The 25,792-nt window shown below is 26.0% G+C and overlaps 4 protein-coding genes across 5 annotated transcripts; 2 read left to right on the top strand and 2 right to left on the bottom strand.

The window, feature by feature from the left end:
- Window positions 1-122: 122 nt before the first annotated feature.
- Window positions 123-7,572, top strand: hop (tyrosine-protein kinase hopscotch). The gene is made up of 12 exons (XM_017898985.1): window positions 123-272; window positions 737-1,035; window positions 1,246-1,605; window positions 2,224-2,427; window positions 2,521-2,798; window positions 3,259-3,583; window positions 3,829-4,218; window positions 4,489-4,865; window positions 4,958-5,154; window positions 5,335-5,619; window positions 5,729-6,066; window positions 6,143-7,572. The coding sequence occupies exons 1-12, from the start codon at window positions 171-173 to the stop codon at window positions 6,474-6,476; spliced, it is 3,489 nt and encodes a 1,162-aa protein (XP_017754474.1). The 5' UTR covers window positions 123-170; the 3' UTR covers window positions 6,477-7,572.
- A 1,441-nt stretch (window positions 7,573-9,013) lies between these two features.
- RpS30 (ribosomal protein S30) lies at window positions 9,014-12,789 on the bottom strand. 2 transcript variants are annotated; one of them, XM_017899023.1, is made up of 5 exons: window positions 12,746-12,789; window positions 12,234-12,315; window positions 11,547-11,682; window positions 11,315-11,370; window positions 9,014-9,207 (listed from the first exon to the last, which is right to left on the bottom strand). In XM_017899023.1, exons 2-5 carry the CDS (start codon window positions 12,306-12,308, stop codon window positions 9,076-9,078), a joined length of 399 nt encoding a protein of 132 aa, XP_017754512.1. In that variant the 5' UTR covers window positions 12,309-12,315; window positions 12,746-12,789; the 3' UTR covers window positions 9,014-9,075. The 2 variants fall into 2 exon arrangements, with proteins under 2 accessions (XP_017754512.1, XP_017754511.1); XM_017899022.1 differs by lacking the exon at window positions 12,746-12,789 and adding an exon at window positions 12,665-12,718.
- A 544-nt stretch (window positions 12,790-13,333) lies between these two features.
- On the top strand, window positions 13,334-21,822 carry Dcr-1 (Endoribonuclease Dcr-1). Its single transcript, XM_017898977.1, has 20 exons — window positions 13,334-13,393; window positions 13,477-13,592; window positions 13,672-13,831; window positions 14,010-14,305; window positions 14,581-15,506; window positions 15,593-15,771; window positions 15,994-16,145; window positions 16,246-16,387; window positions 16,482-16,712; window positions 16,784-16,963; window positions 17,046-17,259; window positions 17,344-17,516; window positions 17,594-17,772; window positions 18,549-18,802; window positions 18,867-20,014; window positions 20,082-20,651; window positions 20,709-20,940; window positions 21,021-21,241; window positions 21,344-21,509; window positions 21,575-21,822. Exons 1-20 carry the CDS (start codon window positions 13,334-13,336, stop codon window positions 21,820-21,822), a joined length of 5,847 nt encoding a protein of 1,948 aa, XP_017754466.1.
- A 1,588-nt stretch (window positions 21,823-23,410) lies between these two features.
- Window positions 23,411-25,694, bottom strand: Nprl3 (GATOR complex protein Nprl3). Its single transcript, XM_017899021.1, has 7 exons — window positions 25,533-25,694; window positions 25,145-25,416; window positions 24,979-25,074; window positions 24,522-24,740; window positions 24,120-24,453; window positions 23,854-24,030; window positions 23,411-23,785 (listed from the first exon to the last, which is right to left on the bottom strand). The coding sequence occupies exons 1-7, from the start codon at window positions 25,692-25,694 to the stop codon at window positions 23,411-23,413; spliced, it is 1,635 nt and encodes a 544-aa protein (XP_017754510.1).
- Between the last annotated feature and the right edge of the window lie 98 nt (window positions 25,695-25,792).

Here is a 25,792-nt window from a genome sequence, read left to right as displayed (position 1 = left end):
ATAAATAAATTAAAAAGTTTAATTATTCTGTAGACTATATATATATATATATATTTATTTCATGTTTTTCATTGCCATGCGCGTTGATTCACACTCACATTGTATATAAACAGTGTGCCATGGGCAATTGTAGCAACAGAATGTGAAAGGAACGTAAAATTGTATTAACAATGGAAAATGATCATCTGGCGATTGTTTATGTTGCAACCGAAGAAAAGGAATTGACTCTTACAATTACTTGTGGACAAACAATTGAAGATCTATGTCTCAAGGTAAGGAAATGGAAAAATTATATTTTTTTGCATTTTTGTTTCATTATTTTAAACTTAAATAGATATTTTATTTTAAATATTCTACAACGTATTGAACTAAAATGAATTATTAACAATGAATATAATACATAAAAAATCTACATTAAAAGTTAAAATGAAATTATAATTGAATTAAAATTCAGTTTCAATTTCTTGAATTCTTGAAATCTTGAATTTAATAGCTTGTATTCTCTGCAAAATTTAATATATATTTTAATAAAATTTAATTTAGATAAATGAAAAATTAAATTTAATGTGATTGATATTCCCAACACACACACACACATACACACACGCGCGCGCGCGTACCCACACACACACACACGCAAAGCACGCGCGCGCATAATATTTTAAATTGAATTTGTTATTTTGTTTATTTTACTAACTAAGTTTGTATATAATTTACGCAAAGAATAATTTTTCAGGTCTGTAAATCACTTGGGATAGGTCCAATTGCCAGACACCTCTTTGCTCTTCGAAATCATTATACAAAACTTTGGTATCCATTAGCATATCATGTAGAACTGAAAGACAAAAACAAATTTGATTTTAGGTTAAGATTTAAACCTTCAAGCATACATAGATTAAAACAGGTTGATAGAAATGCCTATGATTATTATTTCCAACAAGCACGCTCAGATGTCATGGATAATAAAGTGCCAGATATTGTTTATGAGAGACATAAACAAGAACTAATTGGGCTAGGTGTTAGTGATATGTATAGGTTTGTATAGTATATATAACTGATTTATTTTTATAAATTGCTGTTTAAATGTAATATAGAAATATTCAATGTTATTATAATTAATTTTTGAAGTACTTCTATTTGAAATTTTCTCTTTCATTATTTATAGATCAATAAAATTTAATTTTTGTTTAATATTAATTCAGTTCTTCTTTCTTTCTTCTTTTTTTCTTTTTTTTTTTTTTATAGAGTAATGTTAGAAAAAAAGATACCAAGAGAAACTGTGGAATCAGAGTACAGAAAATATATTCCTAGAGAATGTATAAAACATCATGGATTTTTCATTAAAAAACCAATTCATAATGCACTTTGTAAAATATCTGGATATGATGCAAATTATGTTAAAGAACAATATTTAAAGCAATTTGAATGTATGGCACCAAATTACCCGTATGAAGAGTATGAAGCTTTAATGGACCGAAGTTTTCAAAGTCCTGCAGCAAAAGTGACTTTAAGAGTCAATGTAGATGAAGTAAAATATTGTGAAACAACTACTTCTCCATGGATTACATTGTGTGCAATTGAAGATTTATGTTTTGTTTCTATAAGGTTTAAAATTTATTACTAAATATACAAGATAATTATTGAAAACAAGACTTAAATATTATTACTTTTTTAATAAATAAAAATATCATTTTATAACAGCAATTGTACTATATATTGTACCAAATTTAATCTTGTTATTCAATTGTCTACAAAGAAATGTTATTGTTTATATAAGCAAATTTTCTTTATTAATTAGGTTTGATGTATCACAATAATGTTTTCTAATATTTTATTTGTAACATTTATATACATTTTATTAAGGAAATTAGAAACGTTATTTTCATATATTTTATCATCAGAAATAGTTTACTTCATTTGCTTTTTAAGATATTTACATTTATCTTCTATAATATCAAATTGTATATACTTTTTATATATAGTCGTAATTTTTGCGTGTACAAATATATGTACTAGATGTAGAAATTATATATAAAATAGAATTTAAATATTATTATTTTTCTTTATTTTTTTTTTATTTAAATATAAATAACTTTTTTACTGTAACTTAAAATTCTGTCAAAAAATACATTTTTCTTTGAATAATAAATAATTTATAAAACTTCTTATTATAAATTTTAACAATAATGTAATAGTATAATTAATATTTTTACTATTTTCTAGGCAAGATAATACAGTGGAAATATCAAGAAAAAATGGTATACCTTCATATCTAAAATTTTCAAAAAATTCACTTTTAATGTCCTTTGTTTCTGCATTGGATGGTTATTATCGTCTAGCAGTTAAATGGACATTTAATTTATGTGGAGAGATTGTCACTCCTTCCTTAGAAAGATTACATAAATTGAAATGTCATGGTCCAGTTGGGTAAGACCTCATTTATTTAATTTAATATAATTGTATAGAATTCTATAAAAACACAAAGTTTAAAAACATTATGAAACTAAGATATTATTTTAGGCAAGAATTTTCGTATACAAAACTTCATCAAAAACGTGCTAATAAACCAGGTTCTTATCTACTTAGAGAAAGTGATACGGAGTATAATGTTTATTACTTAGATGCATATAATAAGGAAAGAAAACTATTTTCAAAAAAAATAGAAGAAAGGATTTCAGATGATTTCATTATTACTGGTATTCCTGTTCGATATAATTCATTGGCACAATGTATCTCATCATTTCAAGATTCTGAAGGACAGTCATATTTATCAGAATGTTTACCACCTTCAGAATATGGTAAATTAAATAAATTGGTTTTATTTTTGCTTTGATTTATATTTCATTTTAATAAGCTACGATTTTATAGTTTTAACTAATATTTTATTTTTGTAATAAGTTGTACATTTTTATCTTTTTCACGACTTATAGAAAATGTTTATGTTATTAGTATTTATGGTTTCACTGTAAAAAAATAACTAGTATAAGAGATCAGTCAAGCAGATGTTTCGTTATTGTTCATAAAAAATATGATAATTATAATTTTAAATATAAATACGATAATTCTGAAAAAAGCACTATATACAAAATAATGTGAATGTTACATATGTTTTTGGATAATTTAATAACGACCTTACTTTTTTTTATACAAATTTCTCATTTAATAGAAAATAATAAAATTTAAAAAAGAAGAAACAAAATTATTATTGCAATAATTACAAATGATGAAAATAAGAAAAAGAATTAACTCATTTTTTAGATAAATCACCCTTATTACTTTGTGCTCCTGAGAGTGCAATTAGTGAAGTCGCAGCTGATGAAGAAATTGTTGCTTCAGTTTTAGAAACTGGACCTCGTTGTGTACCTCAAAATCAATTAGAAATTTACAAACCTTTTTTAAGAAGTACTAGGAGTCAACAATATTCCCCAACAACTCTTCATAGAGCAATTTGGAGGTTAACAAAGGGGAAAAAATTAGAAGTTGCTCTTAAAATTTTAAAGCAAGAACAAGAAACAAATTATACAAAAGAATTTCTTGAACTTGCTGGGAAATGGTCTCAATTACGTTCAGGTACTCTTGTAAGGTAAATAATGGTATTTTTAATAAATTTACATAAAATAAATATAACATTATAATTTTCTGTACTATAATTATGAATAGTGTGATAATTTAATTTATTAATGATTAGTGTGAATATTTAAAATTATAGTGTAAAGTTAATAATAAGGTAATAGTTAAATACTTAAATTTGTAATAATAAAGTAATAATCATGTTCATAAATTTGTGTAAATTATATTAATTTTACATGAATTTGTATGTTTTATTAGGTTGTATGGTTTAACAGTAACACCATCCATTGGAATGCTTTTGGAATTGGTACGACTTGGTTCCCTTGATGAATATTTACGCAGTTCTTCTTCTCAAACTATTAAAACTGTAGACATGGTAGAAGCAACAGCCTGTTTAGCTACTGCTCTTTGGCATCTTGAAGAGAATGGTGTAGTTCATGGTAACATTAGGTGCAATAAACTGCTAGTACATGCCCATACTAATAACAGCTTTGTGGTAAAACTTGCCGATCCGGGAATATTTGTATATACAGAAACTGATATCCATTGGTTACCACCAGAGACTTATAATGATCCAGAATTAGCTAGGCATAGTTTTCAAGCAGATGTTTGGGCTGTTGGAACAACAATTTGGCAAATATTTGCTAGGTAAAATCTTTTAGTAAATAAAATTTATTATTCTTTTTTATTAATTCATTATAATTTACATTTAATTTAGTTATAAATATATCCTTATGTAGGACTAACTACAAATGGCAGAACTGTGTAAAATAAATTTATTTATGTTATAAAATATAATAAATTTATATTGTTAAATATATCTATTTCATAAATATAAGTACATATAAGTATTTCATAAATATAATTATAACTTCATGCAATTTTAAAAAATAAAAATTTAATTTCATTTTATTTTAGAGGAGCTAGATTACAAGAATTTCCAAATGCTGCTACATTGAAAAAATATTATAAATCTGGAAAACGTTTGCCTATTCCAAATGGTTGTCCTATGGAAGTTTATAGATTAATGTATGAATGTTGGGGTGATTCAACTGGTTTTAGAAAACAACCTCAAGCAATTATGAGAGATATAAATCAAATTTTATATCAAGTATACAATTCTCGCAGAAGTCATGCTTACGCAACGGCTTTTCCTAAATTATTTAGCCCTGAATTAAAAAAATTTGAACAAGATAACTCTGATTCTAGTGATAATAGATCAATAAATAGTGAATCAAGAAGTAATAGTCTTTCTACAGACATTATAAGTCTCCCCTGGAATGATATTGATGACAGTAAGATTTGTTTACTATAATAATGTTATCTAAAAAAAATTATGTTATTTTAAATTAAATTAATTTAATTTAATTTAATTTTTTTAATTTAGGTATGCAGGGCTTAATCAACACCAGTGATAACTTTGTGGGTAGCACAGAAGATCTCTTTGCATATTTAGGTTGGTTATCTAATGCAAGAAGAGATTCAGAAGGTTGTTCAATTTCTCAAAATAACATTCCTAATATAAATTGTATTGAACACTCCACTCAAGCCCTTCGAATAGGACATCCTGGTGATTTAGGAGAAGTAATAATATAATAAGCAATATTAATCAAATATTAATTATATCCCAATATTTTAAATTTAACAGTTATTATTTGTAAATGAAAAAGATTAAAATAATTTTATCAAATTGTATAAAATGTTTTAATAATAACTTATTAAAAAGGAAAGTGATAAAAATATATAATACTAATATTAAAATAGGTGATGGGGAGAAATGAAACTGAAACTGGAGAAAATTGTGGATCTGGAGGAAGTAGCAATGGTTCTTTAGGTCAAATGCGAGGCATTTATGAATTAGATATCGATTGCAACGTAATTTTACAAGGTAGAATTGGTCAAGGTTTTTATGGAGAAGTTTATAGAGGAACATTGGAAAGAGAAAATGGGAAAGACATTGAACCACAACAAGTTGCTATAAAAAAATTGAAAACAAGAGCACTTGATGCGGATATAAGAGATTTTGAAAGAGAAATTGCTATAATGAAGGTAAATTGATTACTAGCAACTCAATTAACTTGTAATTTATATCTTGTACGATATGACAGTAATATTACAGTATTAAAATTCTAACAAATATTAATTAATATAATTTCAGACTTTGAAACATCCAAATGTAGTAGAAATTCTTGGAGTAATATCAGAACCTGAAGTTTGTTTAGTAATGGAATATGTAAAGCATGGTTCATTACAAAGTTATTTAGCAATTCATAAACAAGAATTAACACATAAAAGACTATTAGGTTTTGCTTTAGATATTGCAACAGGAATGGATTACTTGGGTAGTATGAGTATTGTTCATAGAGATCTTGCTGCAAGAAATATTTTAGTTGCTGATGAAAATAAAGTTAAAATTAGTGATTTTGGACTAGCCCAAGTTACTGGAAAAAATGATTATTATATTTTAAAGACTGATCGAGGCCTTCCTATTAAATGGCAAGTGTTATAAATGTGATAAATTGTTATAAATTATGTATTCTTTAAATTTTAACAAAATCCTTTTTGTTTTAAGGTATGCTCCAGAAAGTATCAGAGATGGAAAATTTTCTACTCGATCAGATGTATGGTCTTTTGGTGTTACAATGTATGAAACATTTGGCTTTGGAGAAGAACCACGTTTACCTGGTCTTGATTCAAGTTCAGAGCGTCTACAAAATGAACAAGAAAAAGCAAGCACTGAATTGTTAACTGCACTAGAAAGAGGCACTCGTCTTCCTTGTCCATCTACCTGTCCACAAACAATTTATGTAAAACTTATGTATCCCTGTTGGCATTTACAAAGTCATCAGAGACCAGATTTTACAACTCTTTGCAAAGACATTAAAGATCTTCTTGCTCAATACTAAAGAATAAAGGCAAAAAATATACAAATACAGTAATGCTTGGTTAAATTTAACCAAGTTCAGAAGCCAGCAGTTGAATTCTTCCGTGCAGGGTAACTTTTTTTCTAGGAATCGACTCGAGCATTGTCAGATAAAGAAGAAGTGATAATGGAAGGAACTGAGATAAATACAGCACGTCGACAGTAATGGTAAAAATTGGACACTTCAATCGGTTATCACATCAGAAAGATTTTATTTTTCCTAGTTTTTATGTTATCTTTGTAATACTGATACAAATGCAATGATTCCTACAGATAAAATGAGTTGGTAAAATGGTTAAACTACTACGACTTCATCGAGTTCAGTAATTTCTACATATGATGTAAACGGCATTACTTCAAATAACTTTTTTTTCTTTGAAAAAATTGGTGGTCAATACTAATTTCCGAGATATTAGTAAAAAAAATGACTGCTAATCATTACTTTTATCCATACGTATACATCCGTAAACTGATATTTATAAGGCAAGATATAGTCTGTATACTAGTTACACGTCGGATAAAATCATAAGGAACATCGATATATACTTATCGACGGTTTGATTATACCGGCTATTCTTCAAAGGAATGACAAATAAGTAATAATTAACAGTAGAAAAATTTTTTAAAATAAAATAGGATTTAAGTATTTCTTGTTTCCGAACCGTGGGGTGCTTGCAGCCCGAAGCACTAACTTTATTATCGCGTGAAAAAAGATCGATATTGAATTCCAATTTATCAAGAAGATTAAGTTATTCATCATTTTCTATGTAGATGCTATTAATCATTTTTTTATATTTAAATAATTTGCCGATAGGTAGTTGTTAATGGTTTATGCAATTTGATCTGACGCATATTTAACGTATAAGTGGTCTGTTCGCCTCACGAATACACACAAAGGCAAACTTCAATACATTAGTAACAATCTTCCCTTATTAATTGTTTGAGAGAGAAAGGTTGTTCAGAATAACCTTTTTTATAACATATTTCAAGCCCATCGAGATCGATGAGGAAATAGTACTTTGATAATTTTATCGTAAATTTAAGATTATGTAGAAATTTTTACCATTTTAATTTTAATAATTTATGTCACTTTAATATACACCTAATACTAAACATACCACTATCAAATGACTAATGGATAAAAAAAGAAACGAAGAATTTAAAAAAAATGGAATCAGAGGAAATATCAAACAATTAATTTATGTATATTAGAAGAAAAATCGTGCAGTCAAGTGATCACAGCGATAACATTGAATGCAGAATTTTGAATCAAAAGTTTAAAAATAATCATTTGAGCTGTGGTAAGTTTAACGTTAATTTCAGAAAATGTAAAAACATTAAATAATAATATATTATATAATTTCACTGATTACATAAGTATGAAATTAAATATGTTTTAAGAGTACAATTTGATCGCAAATTATTATTATAACCATATAATATAATTATTGTAATTAATAATTTTAGAATGGATGATATTAATGTATATATTTTCTGTATTGTATTTTATTTATTATAGCATTGGTATTTTGAAATAAATTTAAATTGTAAATTTGTAAATAAGTATTACTTCATATAACAATAAAATTAATTCTATGAAAAAACATAATAATTAGTGGTAAACAAACGGGTAATTATTTACTTTAGCGGCTTTGCATTGAATCTGCTTATTTTTTTCTTTTTTTGCAAAAAATGCTCTATTTTAACATCAATAAGAAATAGGAATCGGAGGAGCTTAAAAAAGTAATGTGTTTTTGCTATCCAGAATTTGAAAATTTATAAAATTCATGGGTCAATTATAATGATTTTGAATTATGTTGTACCAACAATTTTCACAATTATCTCGAAAAACTAAGGCCGGATGACTATTAGTGTTCAGAATCTCATCTTCTATAACATACTTAAAAATCATCGAAATTAGCCCACGCATTCTAGTTTCCTTAAATTTTACGTTTCTGTCGAAAAAGTGGCAAAAGTACTCTTTCAATTTCTTTCGATCTATATTCCTTATTAATCTCAAAATAAAGCCATTTTTACAAGAAAACGAAAAGATATAAGCAGATCTAGGGCAAAGCCACTCAAGTAAATAATTACTAATATACGAAATAATGTTATGACTTTTTGTTTAGAAATAAATTAGACTTGAAGTTCTAAATTGACTGGGTCCTTCCCGATTTTAATAATCTTGGAATATGCTAAAAAGCGCTAAATTTTAAACAACTTTTTCCTGTACAATATTATTGGGTTGACTTTTATTTCCAACTTATTTTCAAAATTTCATTCTTACTACTACATAAAATTCAGCGTGCATGTATATACGCGTTTGTATAATGATGTTAGAAAGTTCAGAAAAAATAAAGCGAATTATATTCCATGAACCAAAAACTCGAAGAAACAAAAATTTTTCTATACAAAAAAGAAGTTCTCACAATATTAATTTCTACAACATATTTATAAATTATCAGAATTGAAAATATCGTCGACTTTGTAAATAATTATCAAAAATAATTAAGGAACTCCTTGTATTTAACTTATTATTTTATTTTCATAATCATACAATGTATATATGCATTGAGATGCAATTATGAATTTGAGTTAGCATTCGGTCCACGTCGGCGACTGTACGTCTGAACTACATTGACGAATCTTCGATTATATTGAATTCGCCTTTTAGCTCGACCAGTTTTCTTCTTACTCTTCTCTTGTTTTTCCACCTTTTAATGAAAAAGAATACTTGAAATAAAATTAATGAAATTCACAAAACACAAAAGAAAACTAATGTAATTTACATTTGTTTACAAAATATCTAATAAATATTATTATATATCCAATGTATATTTTAAAACTTTTGAAGAAAGAAGTCACAGTTTTGTCTAATAATTTCATGTAATTTACGTTTTTTAATTAAAATATTCTAAAACCATACAAAAGATCAACCTGCATAGGGGGAATTTTATGGATTAATTTGAAAAATCGATGAAAGTTTACTTTAGTAACTTTGTCCTAAACCAATTTATTTTTTTCCGATTAAAAGAAAAAAACATTTTAATATTAAAAAGAAATATAGAACGGCGAATCTTTAAGAAACAATACTTTTACAATACTTTTACTAGTTTTTTGATTGTTTTAAAAACCGGAAGAAATAAACTAATTTAGAGTGAAGTCATTAAAAGTAAATGTTTCCCGACTGCTTGAATTAGCAAGAATTTATTACTCGATTCAGATAAATATATTTCTTCCATATATGACCGTGTTCGGACTTAGTCGTTAACTGTATACGTAGATTACATTATATTTGTCAATAAAGAGACCATTTTTTACTCATACGTGTTACTAATACAATCAATTTTCGCTGTAGTAGTAAATAAACATCATCCAGTAGATAATAGCAACAAAGATTAAATTATATAAATTTCTGCCAGCTATGTATATACTTCTTGTGGTTCACAAGTAAGAGATGCGACCATACACGAATACTCAAGTATATAGTTTGATATTTGAAACAAGCCGAAGCTCGCTTTCCGTTCAAATTATTTAGCATAAGTCGAAAAGATAGATTCTTTCGAATCGCAACAACTCAAGCTATTTGATTTTTTTAAGCAGTTAAAAATAATTAAGCATCTCAAAACAATGAAAATAAAATTCGGTTCACTTTTTCCGAGTATTTCCCACTTCTACACACAAGCAGTCCCGTAAAAAAGATGCGGATCGAATTGATCAGAGTACAAAGGGCATGCTTTCTTTCACACATATTTTCAGTTTCGGTGTATTATCGGACAAAACAACGAGAGATACAAGTTAAATTGTGTGACGAAGAGACTAAATGATACGACATATTGAAACCGTGTAAGATGGTGCGAAAACAATAGACGCCGGCGGAACATAAAATATTTAAATGAAAAATGTTTCAAAAGTATCATAAATTTTACTTTATTATTTTTAGTTATATTGAAATCGATTAATAAACCAAAATATATTAGACGAAAACTAAAAATGTTAGGATATTCTTATCTTAAAAATTAGATGAGAGTTTCTCGATATCTACAATTATGATTATTTATGTTTGTGAATAATTGCAATTTACCAACAAAGTTTAAAAATAAAGTACGCCGAGCGTACTTTCTACGCACTATTCTTTTACTATTACAAAAAATTCTTTTTCCAGCTACTATATAAAAGTTCTTTATCTAGCACGAATTTGTTATACGATATCGTATTTTGTAGACTTTTCTGAAGAAGAAATCATCCAGAGAGAATATCAGAATGATCTTCAATATGAACAGGACATACATTTGAAACGCATAAGCTGTGTTTTGCACCCTTAATCAATATTAATTGACTAAATATAGTATAAAGTATATTATCTTTGATCTTACTTTAATTGTGTAACTCTTAATAATATATCAAACAATTTTTCACATACGAAAAAATGAAATTAAGAATGTTATAAAAGTTCATTTTATAAGAAGCACGTCATGTGTTGTATTATATATTTTACTGACTTCAGCGAAGATATAAAAAGCTAGTACATTGACAATCTAGAGGATCACATAAAACGTCGACAATTCTCAAAACACCTTCCTCTCTCGATAATAAACGGAATGCGGACTCGGTTACTATAGAAACACTATTATACATAAAATGGTAAAAATCAAAACAATGAAACAATAAAAAATTCTTTAATAAATTAGTAGCTAATAAAATTAATAAATTCTTTTCACTAAGTGACTAGCAAGAAATCATTCAAGTTCGTTTTAAAACTTAATACAATTATTCAAAGTATTCACTTTTTTAAAATTATAAATAATATAATTTCATTACCTTTGGTGTTTGAGCTTTAACTTTTCCTGCACGAGCTAAGGACCCATGCACCTTACCTTGAAAGATAAAATAATATTCAATTATCATTATACATAAACAAGTCCTATTTATGCGTAATATTAAATAAATGAAGAAATTATAAATATCAAAGAATATAAGTAATAAATCTAAAAAATGAAGAATATTCAAATAAAATCTAAAAATATAAATTTACTTAATTTTGAAAACTTACCACCAAGAAGAGAAACTGTTAATTCTAAAACGTTTGATGTAAGGTTTCCAACTAAAGTGTCATTTTGTAATAAAAGACCAGAACAATATAAATTAAATTCTGTATTTGCAGCACCCTCTGCTTCCACAATTCTTTTCTAAAAAGGAAAGAAAGAAAAAATTATAAAAAATTTTAGTTATTGTTATCTTACTATTATCTTCTAAAAATTTTAGAATTTAATCTATCATTCTCATAAAATAATGTTTCATATCTATATTGTAAACTATATTTTTTATCTTATATATTGATATGACTCCTTCAGTTATAGATTAAATGTTGACAAGCAGTTGTGAATGATGACCTATCAAAATTTATTTGATCACCAACTCATAAATTCGTCATTTAATGTTGCGTCATTGCTCTTTCCAAAGATATAAAACATTTATATTTTGGATTATCATTATGACGCAATAACTAAATAAATATGAACATAAATCAAAGTAACAATAGAAATTTTAATAATTATTTATAACAAGCAAACTTATAAATATTTAATTATTCAAATTATATAAACATATACAAAACATTTTTTTCATATACAAAAAATCTTTATTAGAAAAAATAATAAAATTATTTTAAAAAAATAATTATGAGAAATGACATCACAATAGAGTAATTGAAGTAATATTAATATCGATTTTATCATACCTTTAAATCTGCAATACTTTCATTCTCTTGTGACTCGACCACAGTCGTATGTGTACCTTTGATATGTAACTGCATGTTTGCTCTATATATAAGGGTATTAATTAAATATCGTTAAAAAGTATCGTTAAAACATATAAGATATTTATTTAGCATAAAATTTCATTTTATAATTAATTTAATTATAACTAATTATAATTGTATCTATATATGCAATTCAATTACAATTAAAAAAATATAATACTTATTTAAATAAAGATAAATGTTTGTAATAATGATATACTTTATATAAAGAAATTGGGTAAAAGAAAATATAATAAATAAATAATTAACATTGGCACGTGTTAGTAGAAAAACATATGTGATTTTAAAATAATTAATTTTCTTTTTGGAGAAACATTTTATATAATATCAAATAATAGAAATACAATTACAGAAATATTATACTTCAATAATTCAATTGTATAGCGACATTTAATATAACAAGAAGCGACAACACAATAAGGTACACTTACCCACAATGCAATAACGGTTAAAAGGAATCTTTATCTTGAAGTTATTAAAAGAGTTTATGTCATTATCGATAGCTCGATAACGAAACGACTAATCGATTTAATTTCAAAATTATAAGTAACGATTCATCGATTGCCGTCTAATATATTCTATTCCTGTAATTTATCTTTCGTTTTAAATATTATTTAACACAATGTAAAAAATTAAAAAAAAACATTATAATGGTACAAAAATAAATGCTTTAATTGAAATATGTATACTAGTTGCATTTTCATAAAAATGTATAAATTTATATAATATTTATTAAAACAGTAGAAGTTTTTTTAATAAAACTCCATCAACCAATGAAATTTCTATTTGTGTTTACTTGCTGTGCATGCTCATGAGCGCTCATGCGTGTATACATGTGTGGTGTGCGTAAAATGTGGAATACTATTGTATGATACTTTTTAACTGTTGTCGTCTTAATCTAACCTTAAATTAGAATTTAATTAATAGCTAAATAATAAAACTTAAAAATATAATCGAATTTTTATTATAGTTAAAAATAATAATTTTATCCTATCAAGATAACAGAATTTAAAGATTCCATGGCATTTCCACTGAACGATCAAATTTATACAAAATCTTTTACACCTAGAGAATACCAAGTAAGAATTTTCTAAATTATTTAAAAAGGTTTAAGAAAGTATATTGCTGCTTGCAATATTTAAAATAAATATTGTTGTTACAGGTAGAGTTATTTTATGCTGCTAAGGAAAAAGATATTATCGTTTGCTTAGGAAAAAATTATGAACAAACTTTTATTGTTATAAAATTAATTCAAGAATTTGCTACAAATAATAGAAGGTAATATTATATAGTTTTATAAAATACTTATGCATTATTTTATTAAATATTTTTTTAAAATTATTATATGTTAATTTAGATTATTAAGTAAGGGAGGAAAACGATCGTTGTATATATTGAAAGATGAGGAAAAATGTATAATAAAAGCAAGTTATATTCAGCAATTAACAGATTTAAAAGTATTATTATGTGACACTTGTTCCCTTGCAGAATTTATAGAAAAATTTGAAATTTCTCATGTAAGATATAATTAATATTTCAATATAATACATTTCATATGATAGGAAAATATCATATATATATAACTAATACATTATTAAGAAATTGCTAGTTAATAATTTTATTAATATTGTATTATATATGATTGTTTATCACATTATTATATATGTTTCTTTTATTCATATTAATTTTTTTTAGGTACTAGTAACAACTTTTGAGACATGTGCACAATTATTAACTGATAAAAAAATTTTACCACATCAGATAAATCTAGTCATAGTTGATGAGTGCCATAAATCAGTAGACAATAACAAACTAAAATTTATTTTACAAACTATTTTATCATGTGAAAATGTTGCTAGAATTATTGGACTAGCTGTACCATTGTTTAATTTAACACAAGAACCTGGAAGATTAGGTTTGGAAATAGAAAAAGTAGAAAATACATTTCAGTGTGAAGTTGAAACAGCTAGTGATATATTATCTATATTGCGGTAAATATATTTTAGTATACAAGCTGAATCATGTAGTTAGAGTAAGATATAGAAAAAAATATAATGTATATGCATGTGTTTGCATGCATATATATGTACTAGCAGTTATGGAGGGAATGAAATCATAGGGTAATAGATCTTATACTACCTAACTTTTTACTTCATAATTTTTTCTATTACTAACTAAATAAAAAATACATGTTATTTAATTTGCATGATTCTTCCTGTATATTTTAGTATATAATATATTTATTTATTAGTAATTTTTTGAATAGGTATAGCCCTAAACCTAAAGAATATGTAGTAGAATATACTAAAAGTGAAAAAGGAGAATTACATACTACTATTGAAAATTATATATTGCATGCTATTGATTTTTTACGCGATCATCGTCATGACCCAACTGAGATTTACAATGAGGAGTTTTATGAAGATATTCAAAAAATACCAGATCCTACAGAAAAACCATTTGAGATGATGCAAGATTTTTTATACATATTAGACTCTCTTGGACCATGGTGTGCAGATCGTGCTGCACTTGCTCTTTTAATTTTAACAGAAAAATTAAAAATAAAAACACCTTATGAAAGACATTACTTGTTATTAAATATGGTGGCATCTGTTTTTACAAAGATACGAGCTTTATGTGATAGCGCATTTGAAGTTTTATCTGAAAGAGAAAGAATATTTAAATATAGCACTCCAAAAGTTCATCGATTATTACAAATTTTGAAAACATATACACCATATTATACTAAGAATATTAATAATAGTAATGATAAAATAAACAATGAAAATATTTCTCAAAAACTATCAACCAACAATAGAGAAGGCTTTATGAAAGATAAATTTGTTCAATTTAAAAAATTGGATTGTAATTGGCAAAATAATGAAGAAAATTGTAAAGAACCATCTAGAGCACAACATATGCGTGGTGTTATGGATCCTGATTTGCTTTGTGGTGTGATTTTTGTGGATAAGGCATTTGTAGCAAAGGTGTTATTTTATTTATTAAACGAAATATCTATGCATGACGAAGATTTACATTTTTTGTCACCTCTTTATATGATCGAAAGGAATATCGATGACATTGGTTATTCAAGAGATTTAGGAATAGAACATAAAAAACAAGAAGAAGTTTTAAAAAGATTTAGAATACACGAATGTAATTTATTAATTTCAACTTCAATTTTAGAAGAAGGTTTGTCATTAATTGTTTTTATCATTATTAAATAATTTATTTTAATTATTTAATATTTTGTACTAATATTACTTTATATTTGGTAGGTATAGATATTCCAAAATGCAACTTTGTAATGAGATATGATTTTCCTAAGACTTATCAGTCCTATGTACAATGTAGGAGTCGTGCCAGAGCTACAGATGCCTTGTATGTATTATTGGTACCACAAGAAACATCGAGGGAGTATGTATGGCAATTAGCTCAATATCATTATATAGAAAAGGTATCGAATTATGGTATACTATTCTTTTTAATCACTTTTATTATTTGTTATGGTAAAATTTAATGAAATATATGAACTGGATCTGTTGTTGATTAGTATCTATATTGTCTACTCGATTTAATTTATTCATGAACTTCAGTGTGTACCAGTTTTAATATGGTTCATTACCTGTGTCCATCCCAGTCGAAAATTTTAATGGAAGAGCATCAATCTATTTTGTAGAGTTTGTTAGTAAAATGTTCTAATAACGAACCGTCTGAAGAAGAAGAAAACGAAGCAGATTTGTATGCTGGTATGATACCACATTATAAACCACTTGATGGAGATGATACACCTAAAGTTACTTTTAATTCTGCTATATCATTAGTAAACAGGTACTATACTATGATAAATAAAAAGCATTAATAACATTCCAAATATTTTATAATTACGATTTAAAAAATTATCTTATGTTACAAAATTTTGCTTGTATAGATACTGTGCAAAATTACCCAGTGATATATTTACAAGATTAACTCCAGAATGGGTCATTCATAAAATGAATATTGATAATACACTTATGTACATATGTTCTTTACGACTTCCCATAAATTCTCCGGTAAAATACGTTGTATCGGTAAATATTTTTATTTCTTATATCTAAAGATTTACTATTAAATTTTTTCAATGTGAATTATTGTAAATTACTATGAAAAATATTATTATTCTAGTCATTCCCTATGCCTAACAAAGCTATGGCAAGACGAATGGCTGCTTTACAGTTATGTATTGATTTACACAGAAAGAACGAAATAGATGATAATTTATTACCGATTGGAAAGGAAAATTTTAAAGCTAAACCAGAAGATGCAGAAGTACCTGCACTACCAGATGAAAGTAAAGTAGATTTTTCCGAAGCTCGACCAGGAACAACCAAACGAAGACAATATTATTATAAAAAGGTTTTACTCCTTAAAAATAAATATTATAACATATTTTATTCTCATTCCTAATATTAAATTATATTTCATAGACAGCTGAAACATTAACAGATTGTAGACCAATAATTGGAATTCCGTCTTATTTATACCATATTAATTTGGTTTTGAGTTGCCCTTTACCTGAAGAACAAAATACCAGAGGTCGACGTATATATCCTCCCGAAGAATCAGCTATTGGTTTTGGCATAATAACATTAAAAGAAATTCCTAAAGTAATAACTAAAATATATAAATTGATTATAGTATAATATTAATCATGAGTAAAAATAATTAACATTTAACTCCTTACTTTAGTTATGTCCATTTCCTATCTATACCAGATCTGGAGAAGTTCATGTAAAGTTAAAACTTAGTAAACAAACTGTAATTTTAAATGAAATACAAATAGAAAAAATTGCAGCCTTTCTTAATTATACTTTTACAAATGTATTAAGATTACAACAATATTTAATGCTTTTTGATCCTAATGCTTCAGAGAACTCATACATGATTGTACCTGTGAAATTAGGTAACTGAAAATGTTTTTAAAAACAAAAATTATTATTTAAATTATATTTGTTGTTATATATATATGGAAATGTATTTTCTACAGATGAGAAGTCTGATGTCATTGTAGACTGGAACTTTTTGGAATGTATATATAAGAATCGAAATTCAGGACCTACTAAAATTTCTGAAGAAGTTAGAAAGAACTTCAAGTTTGATGCATCAAAATACCATGATGCAGTAATTATGCCTTGGTATAGAAGTCAGGATCAACCTCAGGTATTTACATAAAGGTTTAATTTGTAAATGAAAAAATATTATGATTAAAATACATTAAATGCATTCACTTGTTTTAGTATTTTTATGTTGCTGAAATCTGTACAAATTTAAATCCAAAATCTTCTTTCCCTGGTGATGGTTATAGTACTTTCGAAGAATATTATCTTAAAAAATACGATATACAGATACAAAATTTAGATCAGCCTTTATTGGATGTGGATCACACATCAGCAAGATTAAACTTTTTAACACCAAGGTAAATATTGTTAAAAATATGTAATTGTGTTTATAATTGAGGACGTTTTCGAAAGAAGTGCCAGTAAGCTAAAATAACGAATTGAATAAGTAGTGTTAGAAGTTTTAATTTTTGCTTCTCAATATATATATAATTATAATCAAATTGTTAATTAGGTGGATTGTAATGAATACTGTCGATCCTGGAAGGTGTAAAATATAAATTTATTATAATAATTTAATAACACCATCTTGAAGATAAACTAATACATTTGAATAATTTTATAAAAATAATTAAATAATGATTATGCTAGAAATATGCATATTTATACTTCACATTTAGAAATTAAATAAACACTGTATAATAATTGACTATTTGAGGAAAATACATAATGAGACAAAATATTATTTTTTAAACATCTTAACACTTTGAATATTCAAATTCTTATTGTGATTTATTACTTTTCTTAAACATTCTATCTTATCATTGGCAACTTTCGTCATTTAAATATTTGCATAAATTGTGAATATCTGTTTCTTTTTTTTAAATTTAATGTTTTTAATTGTTGCACGATTACCGATCTAGCAGCGGAGAACAACCGTATATGAATAAACAAAAAGTATTGTATTTATTTTAATTGTTGGTATATTGAAATAAAATTTTAGCAGAATATTTGCAGACATTTGTTTCTTAATTAAAAAACGATTTATCGAAAAAGGACCCTTAATTCCTATGAATGGAAACGTCCTCAATTGTGCTATCATATTTATATATTTGTATCAAAAATTTTACTTTAGATACGTTAATCGAAAAGGCGTTGCTTTACCAACAAGTAGTGAAGAAACAAAACGAGCAAAACGAGAAAATCTGGAACAAAAACAAATTCTTGTTGCCGAATTATGCACTATTCACCCATTTCCAGCTTCACTGTGGAGACAAGCAGTTTGTTTACCTTGTATTTTGTATAGAATCAATGCTTTATTACTTGCTAATCAAATACGATGTCAAGTTGCACAAATGATAAATCTAGGTCAAGAAACTTTAAGTTCTGGTATGTATAAAATAATAAGATTTATTTGCACTTTCTTATCGATTTTAATATGAAAGTATTTTAGATTTTAGGTGGCCAGCATTAGATTTTGGATGGAGCTTAGCAGAGGTTTTAAAAAAATCTAAAGAATCTGAAAAAACAAAATTAGCTAGAAATGATACTATTGAATTAAATTCTACAAATAATCAATCTAAAGACATAGTAGACAATTTACATAAATCGGGTAAAGAAGACTTAAATGAAGATAATTGCGAATTAAAAAGTAATATAATAATGGAAACAAACCAACAAGTATTAAATGATGAAAATGAATTAGAAATTGGTACTTGGTCAAGTGACATGGCAATGAATTCTTTGGATTTTGAAATAAATAACTTAAAATCATTTCCTCTAAACGTAACAGTTTTGCCAAATGATTTTAATTGGAGTGATATTCGATATGGATCACCTGCATGTGAATCAGATTTTGATGGTTATGAATCAGATGATATTTATAGTGATGGATTTGTTGATACATCTGATGAAAGTGAAGATGAAAACAGAGGACTACGAATTTCTTATATGGGAGAAAACGTTGCAGAAGCTGTAGAAGATGAAAAACAAATATCTAAACAAGAAATTAATAAAAAAATCTTGGATTTATTAGAAAGTGAAAAAAATTTGGATGACATTTTATGGTCATATGTAGAAGAGAGTGAGAACTCTTCAATTTCAAAACATAAACAAGCTCATTATGAATTTGCTAAAATAAGAGAATTTGACATAATGCAAAGTGAATATTTTATACCCTGCGATAACGAGATTGTAATTAAAAGAAAAACTTCAGTCAGCTTACAGCCTGATGAAAATTTGTCAGATTATAGACATAAAACTTATATAGAAAATGTAGTTGATAAATTCACTAAGGAAATATTAAATAAGAAAGATATTATTCAACCAATAAAAAAAAACTCGAATATACCGAAATTTACATATCATTCAGATAACAATCTCTTCAGCTTTGATTTTCAACCAAAATTAGAAAATCATCCAGGGCCAAGTCCCAGTTTAATTTTACAAGCATTAACTATGTCTAATGCAAATGACGGTATTAACTTAGAACGTTTAGAAACAATTGGAGATTCATTCTTAAAATATGCTATAACTACTTATTTATATTGTACATATGATAATATACACGAAGGCAAACTCAGTCATTTAAGATCTAAACAGGTACAACAAAATTTGAAATACTTAGTTTTCTAACTACAATATTTTATTTCAACATAAAATTTTTTAGGTCAGTAATTTAAATCTATATAGATTGGGAAGGCAAAAAATGTTAGGTGAAAGCATGATAGCAACAAAGTTTGAACCCCATGACAATTGGTTACCTCCTTGTTATTATGTTCCTAAAGAACTTGAACAAGCATTAATTGAATCTGGTGTACCTTCGACTTTATGGAATCAAGCTGACATACCAGCATTACAAGCTGTAAATTCTTCAGAAATAACTCAACTTGTTCGAGAAACTGAACAAAAATTAGGTGTTATGAAAAATGAGCTAAATCGCAATGATATGCTTCCAAATAATTTAGATAATATGTGTTGTTTTATACCATACAATTTAATTACTCAACATAGCATTCCTGACAAAAGTATTGCAGATTGCGTGGAGGCATTAATTGGAGCTTATTTAATTGCTTGTGGACCTAGAGGTGCATTACTTTTCATGGCATGGTTAGGGATTCATGTTTTACCTACAGAAGAAATTAGTATTGTACAAGAAACAGAACCAAAAGAAAGAATACCAGGTAGTACTCCGTACATAAAAGCATTAAATGAAAAGGGTCAAACAGTGTGGACACAGGTACCTATGATTGATTTATAGCCAAGAATGAGTATTTTAAAATCAGTTATTTTACAGATTTGTTATGGAAAGTTGGAAGAACCACAGAATCCTTTACTTCGATACATTCCGGATCCAGAACAAGAATTAAGAATGATGCTTGATGGTTATGAAGAATTAGAAAAAAGTATAGGATATAAGTTTCATGATATTAGTTATTTACTACAGGCGTTTACCCATGCCTCATATCAACCTAATAGATTAACAGATTGTTACCAACGTTTAGAGTTTCTTGGAGATGCAGTTTTAGGTAATAATTAAATATTTATATTTCATTATATTATAATTTTCTGTGATTTTAATATTTAATATATAAATTAATAATTTTAGATTATTTAATAACGAGACACTTATATGAAGATGCTCGACAACATTCTCCAGGTGCTTTAACGGATTTACGATCAGCTTTAGTTAATAATACTATATTTGCTTCATTAGCTGTGAGATGTGGATTTCATAAATATTTTCGACATCTTTCGCCTGGTCTAAGTATTGTTATAAATCGCTTTGTTAGAATTCAAGAAGAAAACGGACATTCCATTAGTGAAGAAGTAAAGAACTTTAAACAAAATTACTTGCATTTTACTTGCAATTACTCACATCATCACCATCATCATCATTATTATTATCATAATATCATTATTTCATTTTAGTATTATTTAATTGGCGAAGAAGAATGTGAAGAAGCTGAAGATGTAGAGGTACCAAAAGCATTAGGTGATGTTTTCGAATCATTAGCTGGTGCAATTTATTTAGATAGTGGTATGTCTTTGGATGCAGTATGGAGTGTCTATTATGCCATTATGAAAAATGAAATTGGTAATGATTTTTTTTTAATTATATGTAAATTTCATGAAAAATACAAACACATTTTATTATTTTAGAACAATTCAGTACCAATGTACCAAAATCGCCAATTCGTGAATTATTAGAATTGGAACCTGAAACAGCAAAATTTGGAAAACCAGAAAAGTTAGCTGATGGACGAAGAGTTAGAGTTACAGTGGATGTTTTTGGTAAAGGCTCTTTTAAAGGAATTGGAAGAAATTACAGAATTGCAAAATGTACTGCAGCAAAATGTGCTTTAAAAAAACTGAAAAGGATGCAGAATTATTCAAGAGATAAACTATGATAACATATATAATGTTAGATCAAAATAAAAATATATAAAACGAGATAAATTTCTGTATTGTTGTTAACATATATTTCTGTAATGTTTTTTGTTCATAAATATTTATGGATTTGTAATATAAACAATTTTTATGTATTCCAGTTTAAATTAATATTACATACATTAATCTTACTAATTGACAATATACGATAGATTTATAAATTTTATTAATCACTAAGGAACAATGTTTATCAAAGTTTATTATTATTATAATTAATTATCATTATATTGTAAATATTTAAACAGCATCTATATAAGAAGTACTTAAAAATTCTAAAATCATTCCATACATTACATAAAATATGTACTTTTTGTATTTAATTTATAAATACTAATTTAATCCATTGTAAATAATTATATTCTATGATATAAGCGTAAATAAGATACCGAAATAGACCTATCATCACAGATGATGTATAGAATAGGCCTATTACACAATGCATTTGTTGTTCCACATCCTGGTAGTTTCAGAATTCTCTTACTAATTTAGTTTAAATTCGGTATAAAATAAAATTACAATATTAATAGGTTTAAATTAAAACTACATGTAACTATAAAATCATATATAAAATGTAATAATTACAAAGTATAGAGTTCTATACTTCTATAATACTTGTTCATTTTAATATAAATTGCTATCAAATAATTAATTAAAACAATAATTCTGAATAAAATATATGCTTTATATTCTTTCTTCCAATTGATATGCAATGACTAGATAATCAACTTTTCACTATTAAAACTTAATCAAATGAAAATATTTTTTTTTATGAAAATTTGATCTACGTAAATGATTATTTCTTTGCTTTATTTAACTTAACTGAAGTAAAGATAATTTCTAATATTAAAAAATTACAAATAATTCAGTTTGTAGTTTTTTAAGTAAAATAATTTTGATCTAAAATATTAAAATGTAATGCAACTTGAAAAAAAGGCGAGCAAATTTTGAATGGGATACTTTATAGAAACTGAGACTGGACAACATTATGCGTCACAATTATTCAGCGGTGGTTACTACTATTAGAAAAAACGATCAAATTAGTAACATCTGTATATACAAATTTCGATGTATAATATCAAACGTTTTTCGTTAATATCTCAGAAATTATTAAATATCTGAAACTTATATTTTACATTTATGATCTTCTCTGTCCTTCTTCCTAATATTTGATACCAATTGGTCACTGATGCTTTTTGGAAGTATATTCTTCATTTCTATATTCTAATGCATTTAAAAATCATCGAAATCGAAGGACGAGGGATACATTGATAATATTTCTTAATTAACTAATATGTTGTCATATATGTAATATGTAACTAATTAATCAATATTTTTCACATAAATTATGAAGGTTTTTTATAATAAATGTTTTAATAATATAGAATAAAAGAAAACATTTAAAATAACGCTTTAAAATTGAATTTTTTAGATATGGTACAATATTATTGTTATATATTTAAATATATTATAACTTTCTAACTAGAAATATTTGCAGAATATAATTTACATACAATTTAATATATTTTGTATTTACTCAACGTTAGGATATTAAGAGGCAAACTGGCTATAGAAAAGAGCTATAGCAGGGTCTTCACATTCACAGGTAATCAATATGTCTCGAAATTTATCTAAAATTTGCAATAACTGAGACCTTCGAATATTTTCTAAATACATAATTTCTTCTAAATGATGGTCTCCGTTAAAGTAACCAAGACGGCACAGTCTATCTAGTAATTTTCTATCATCAGAAGGAATATCATAATCTTCTGATTGATAATTATATATTCCATTTTCTTTACAAAGTGTCATTGTTAGTTCTTCGTTTATATCAGTTGTAGTACCTTTTGAAATATCACTCAAGTTCCATACATTACTATTTTCTGTGATTTCATTTAAATTATGATTCAATTCATCTTTTGTATCCTTTTAGAAATACATAATAGATTAATATATATTTTAAAATTATTCTTTAAAATATTCTATAAACTTACCAACGATACTCGACCATATACAGTTGGCATATATTGTACATATGTATGTAATTGTAAAAGTAAATGATTCTTTAATAACCATATTATTATTTTTACTAACTGTGTCTGTTGTTGTGATTGACTCAAGGGATTTAATTTTTGACTAATGGATGTCGGTAATGAAAAATCACTGAGAACCTACAGTAGTGGAAATTTAGTTTTACATCTATATCAATTGATATTTTGACATTTTGATTCTAAATAATATAAATAATTATTGTACATACTTGTAATAAGCAAAGTCCTGGAAATTCTTCAGAAAATACTTCTAGTAATTGATTTGTAATGAAAGCATCTGGCGATACAACATAAACATTGCTTTCGCAAAGAGGATAAATTATAGTAGCTTTAGCCCAGTATATTAAGTGTCCAGTTAATTGAAAAACCTGAGTTAGTGTTAAATCAGAATCAGCAGCTAAAGTTTGTAAACTTTTCAAAGGGCTATACATTTGAATTAGACGTTTAAGTGCTGGAGAAGAATCTATTGGCAGTGAATCCAGTAAATCTGACAGTTCAATAAGTAACAATATACCATGATAAGGTCTTAAACTGTTTAAACATCTGCAATAAAATTTAATGTTTACTATTCACTTTAATTTACAATAATTAACATTATATATAACATGAACCTGTCTATTATTTCTGGATTAATGATAAGTCCTTTTTTGTGAGATTGATGAACCTTTTGTGGAAGACAGAAACGTACTTGAATCCATTTATTAATCATAATATTAATTATACCAGAGGTAGTGAGACTACTGAACACAGACTTTAAATCACGTGCAAGTGAACTTCTCTGCAATATTAATTCATATGGTGATTCATCACAATCACTTTCGCCTTCTGATCTGTAAACAGGTATGAAAAATTGTAATCATTATTTTTTTGAAATTGAAAAGAAGAGATAGATCTCTTCACATAATAAAAAATCAAAGACATTGTATCTCTAAAAAATTATTTCGATGATATTTTTCTATATATTCTACTAGTATAAATCATATTCACTAAATGATCTAACTGTGACAGTACTAAAATTAAGTAATAATGTAGTATAAAATAAAAAAATGTGTATATAAGTCTCTATACCTGGTAGCAACTTCATCATGAGTAGATACCATAATCTTTATTTCTTCTGTTAAAAATCCACACCTCTTTTCTTCATGTCTTAAAGCTATGCCTAATCTAAAATAAATAATACAAAAGATTTTGCTCTTTTTATATATTAGTATTTATATTATATAATGTAACAAACCTTCTACTCAAATCATAATAACATTTTACAATAGAATGACTAGCTTGTGCTTGAAGAGCAAAAACTATATTAAAAAGCATCGAAGAATTAACTTCCTTCATTCTATGAGATGGAACTAAAGTCGGATGTCCAACAAAACGAACATCATTCACTTTTAATTCAAATTTTTGTTCACATAATTCTGGTTTAACAGCAAACAACGTTGATAATACTTCATCAGTTACTCCAGTTAAATTTCCATTACTTATATTAGAAATTGGAAAAGGTAAAGACTGTTAACAAAATTTATTAAATACTATTCAATTACTTTAGTCATTCAATAATATTATTTAATAATGCATTACATTTACTGTGAAAGAAATGAAGCATAATATTACATGAAAGTAACCTGCAATAAATCTTCTGTGATAGTGAGGGAATAAGGATTTTTTCTTTTAGTACATTGATTAGAATCTCGTATATATTTTGCTACATGTGGATATCGAAATAAAAGTCTATCACCTTTACTATCACTTTTCACAAGAATTATACTTAACGGATTTATCTCCATAACTGTAACTGATTGATAGAGAGGTTACACAAAATTTTATCATCCATAGATTGTTAAGCACTAAATGTAATTAATTAAAGAAATAATTAATAAATATA

The sequence above is a fragment of the Eufriesea mexicana genome, unplaced genomic scaffold (assembly GCF_001483705.2).
Source record: "Eufriesea mexicana isolate 0111107269 unplaced genomic scaffold, ASM148370v2 scaffold757, whole genome shotgun sequence".
Classification (NCBI taxonomy): domain Eukaryota; kingdom Metazoa; phylum Arthropoda; class Insecta; order Hymenoptera; family Apidae; genus Eufriesea; species Eufriesea mexicana.
Note: the sequence above shows the minus strand (reverse complement) of the source record. Positions and strands in the feature narration are given on the sequence as shown.

Coding starts and splice junctions, on each gene's coding strand:
- hop (XM_017898985.1), top strand. CDS start 171: ATGGAAAATGATCATCTGGCGATTGTTTATGTTGCAACCGAAGAAAAG. Junction 273..736: donor TTGAAGATCTATGTCTCAAG/GTAAGGAAATGG, acceptor ATAATTTTTCAG/GTCTGTAAATCACTTGGGAT. Junction 4,866..4,957: donor CTGGAATGATATTGATGACA/GTAAGATTTGTT, acceptor TTTTTAATTTAG/GTATGCAGGGCTTAATCAAC.
- RpS30 (XM_017899023.1), bottom strand. CDS start 12,308: ATGCAGTTACATATCAAAGGTACACATACGACTGTGGTCGAGTCACAA. Junction 11,371..11,546: donor AACAGTTTCTCTTCTTGGTG/GTAAGTTTTCAA, acceptor TTATCTTTCAAG/GTAAGGTGCATGGGTCCTTA. Junction 9,208..11,314: donor TTAAAGCTCAAACACCAAAG/GTAATGAAATTA, acceptor TTTCATTAAAAG/GTGGAAAAACAAGAGAAGAG.
- Dcr-1 (XM_017898977.1), top strand. CDS start 13,334: ATGGCATTTCCACTGAACGATCAAATTTATACAAAATCTTTTACACCT. Junction 16,388..16,481: donor CGGTAAAATACGTTGTATCG/GTAAATATTTTT, acceptor TTATTATTCTAG/TCATTCCCTATGCCTAACAA. Junction 17,260..17,343: donor GATTGTACCTGTGAAATTAG/GTAACTGAAAAT, acceptor TATTTTCTACAG/ATGAGAAGTCTGATGTCATT.
- Nprl3 (XM_017899021.1), bottom strand. CDS start 25,694: ATGGAGATAAATCCGTTAAGTATAATTCTTGTGAAAAGTGATAGTAAA. Junction 25,417..25,532: donor TCACAGAAGATTTATTGCAG/GTTACTTTCATG, acceptor TTTTGTTAACAG/TCTTTACCTTTTCCAATTTC. Junction 24,454..24,521: donor AATCCAGAAATAATAGACAG/GTTCATGTTATA, acceptor ATTTTATTGCAG/ATGTTTAAACAGTTTAAGAC.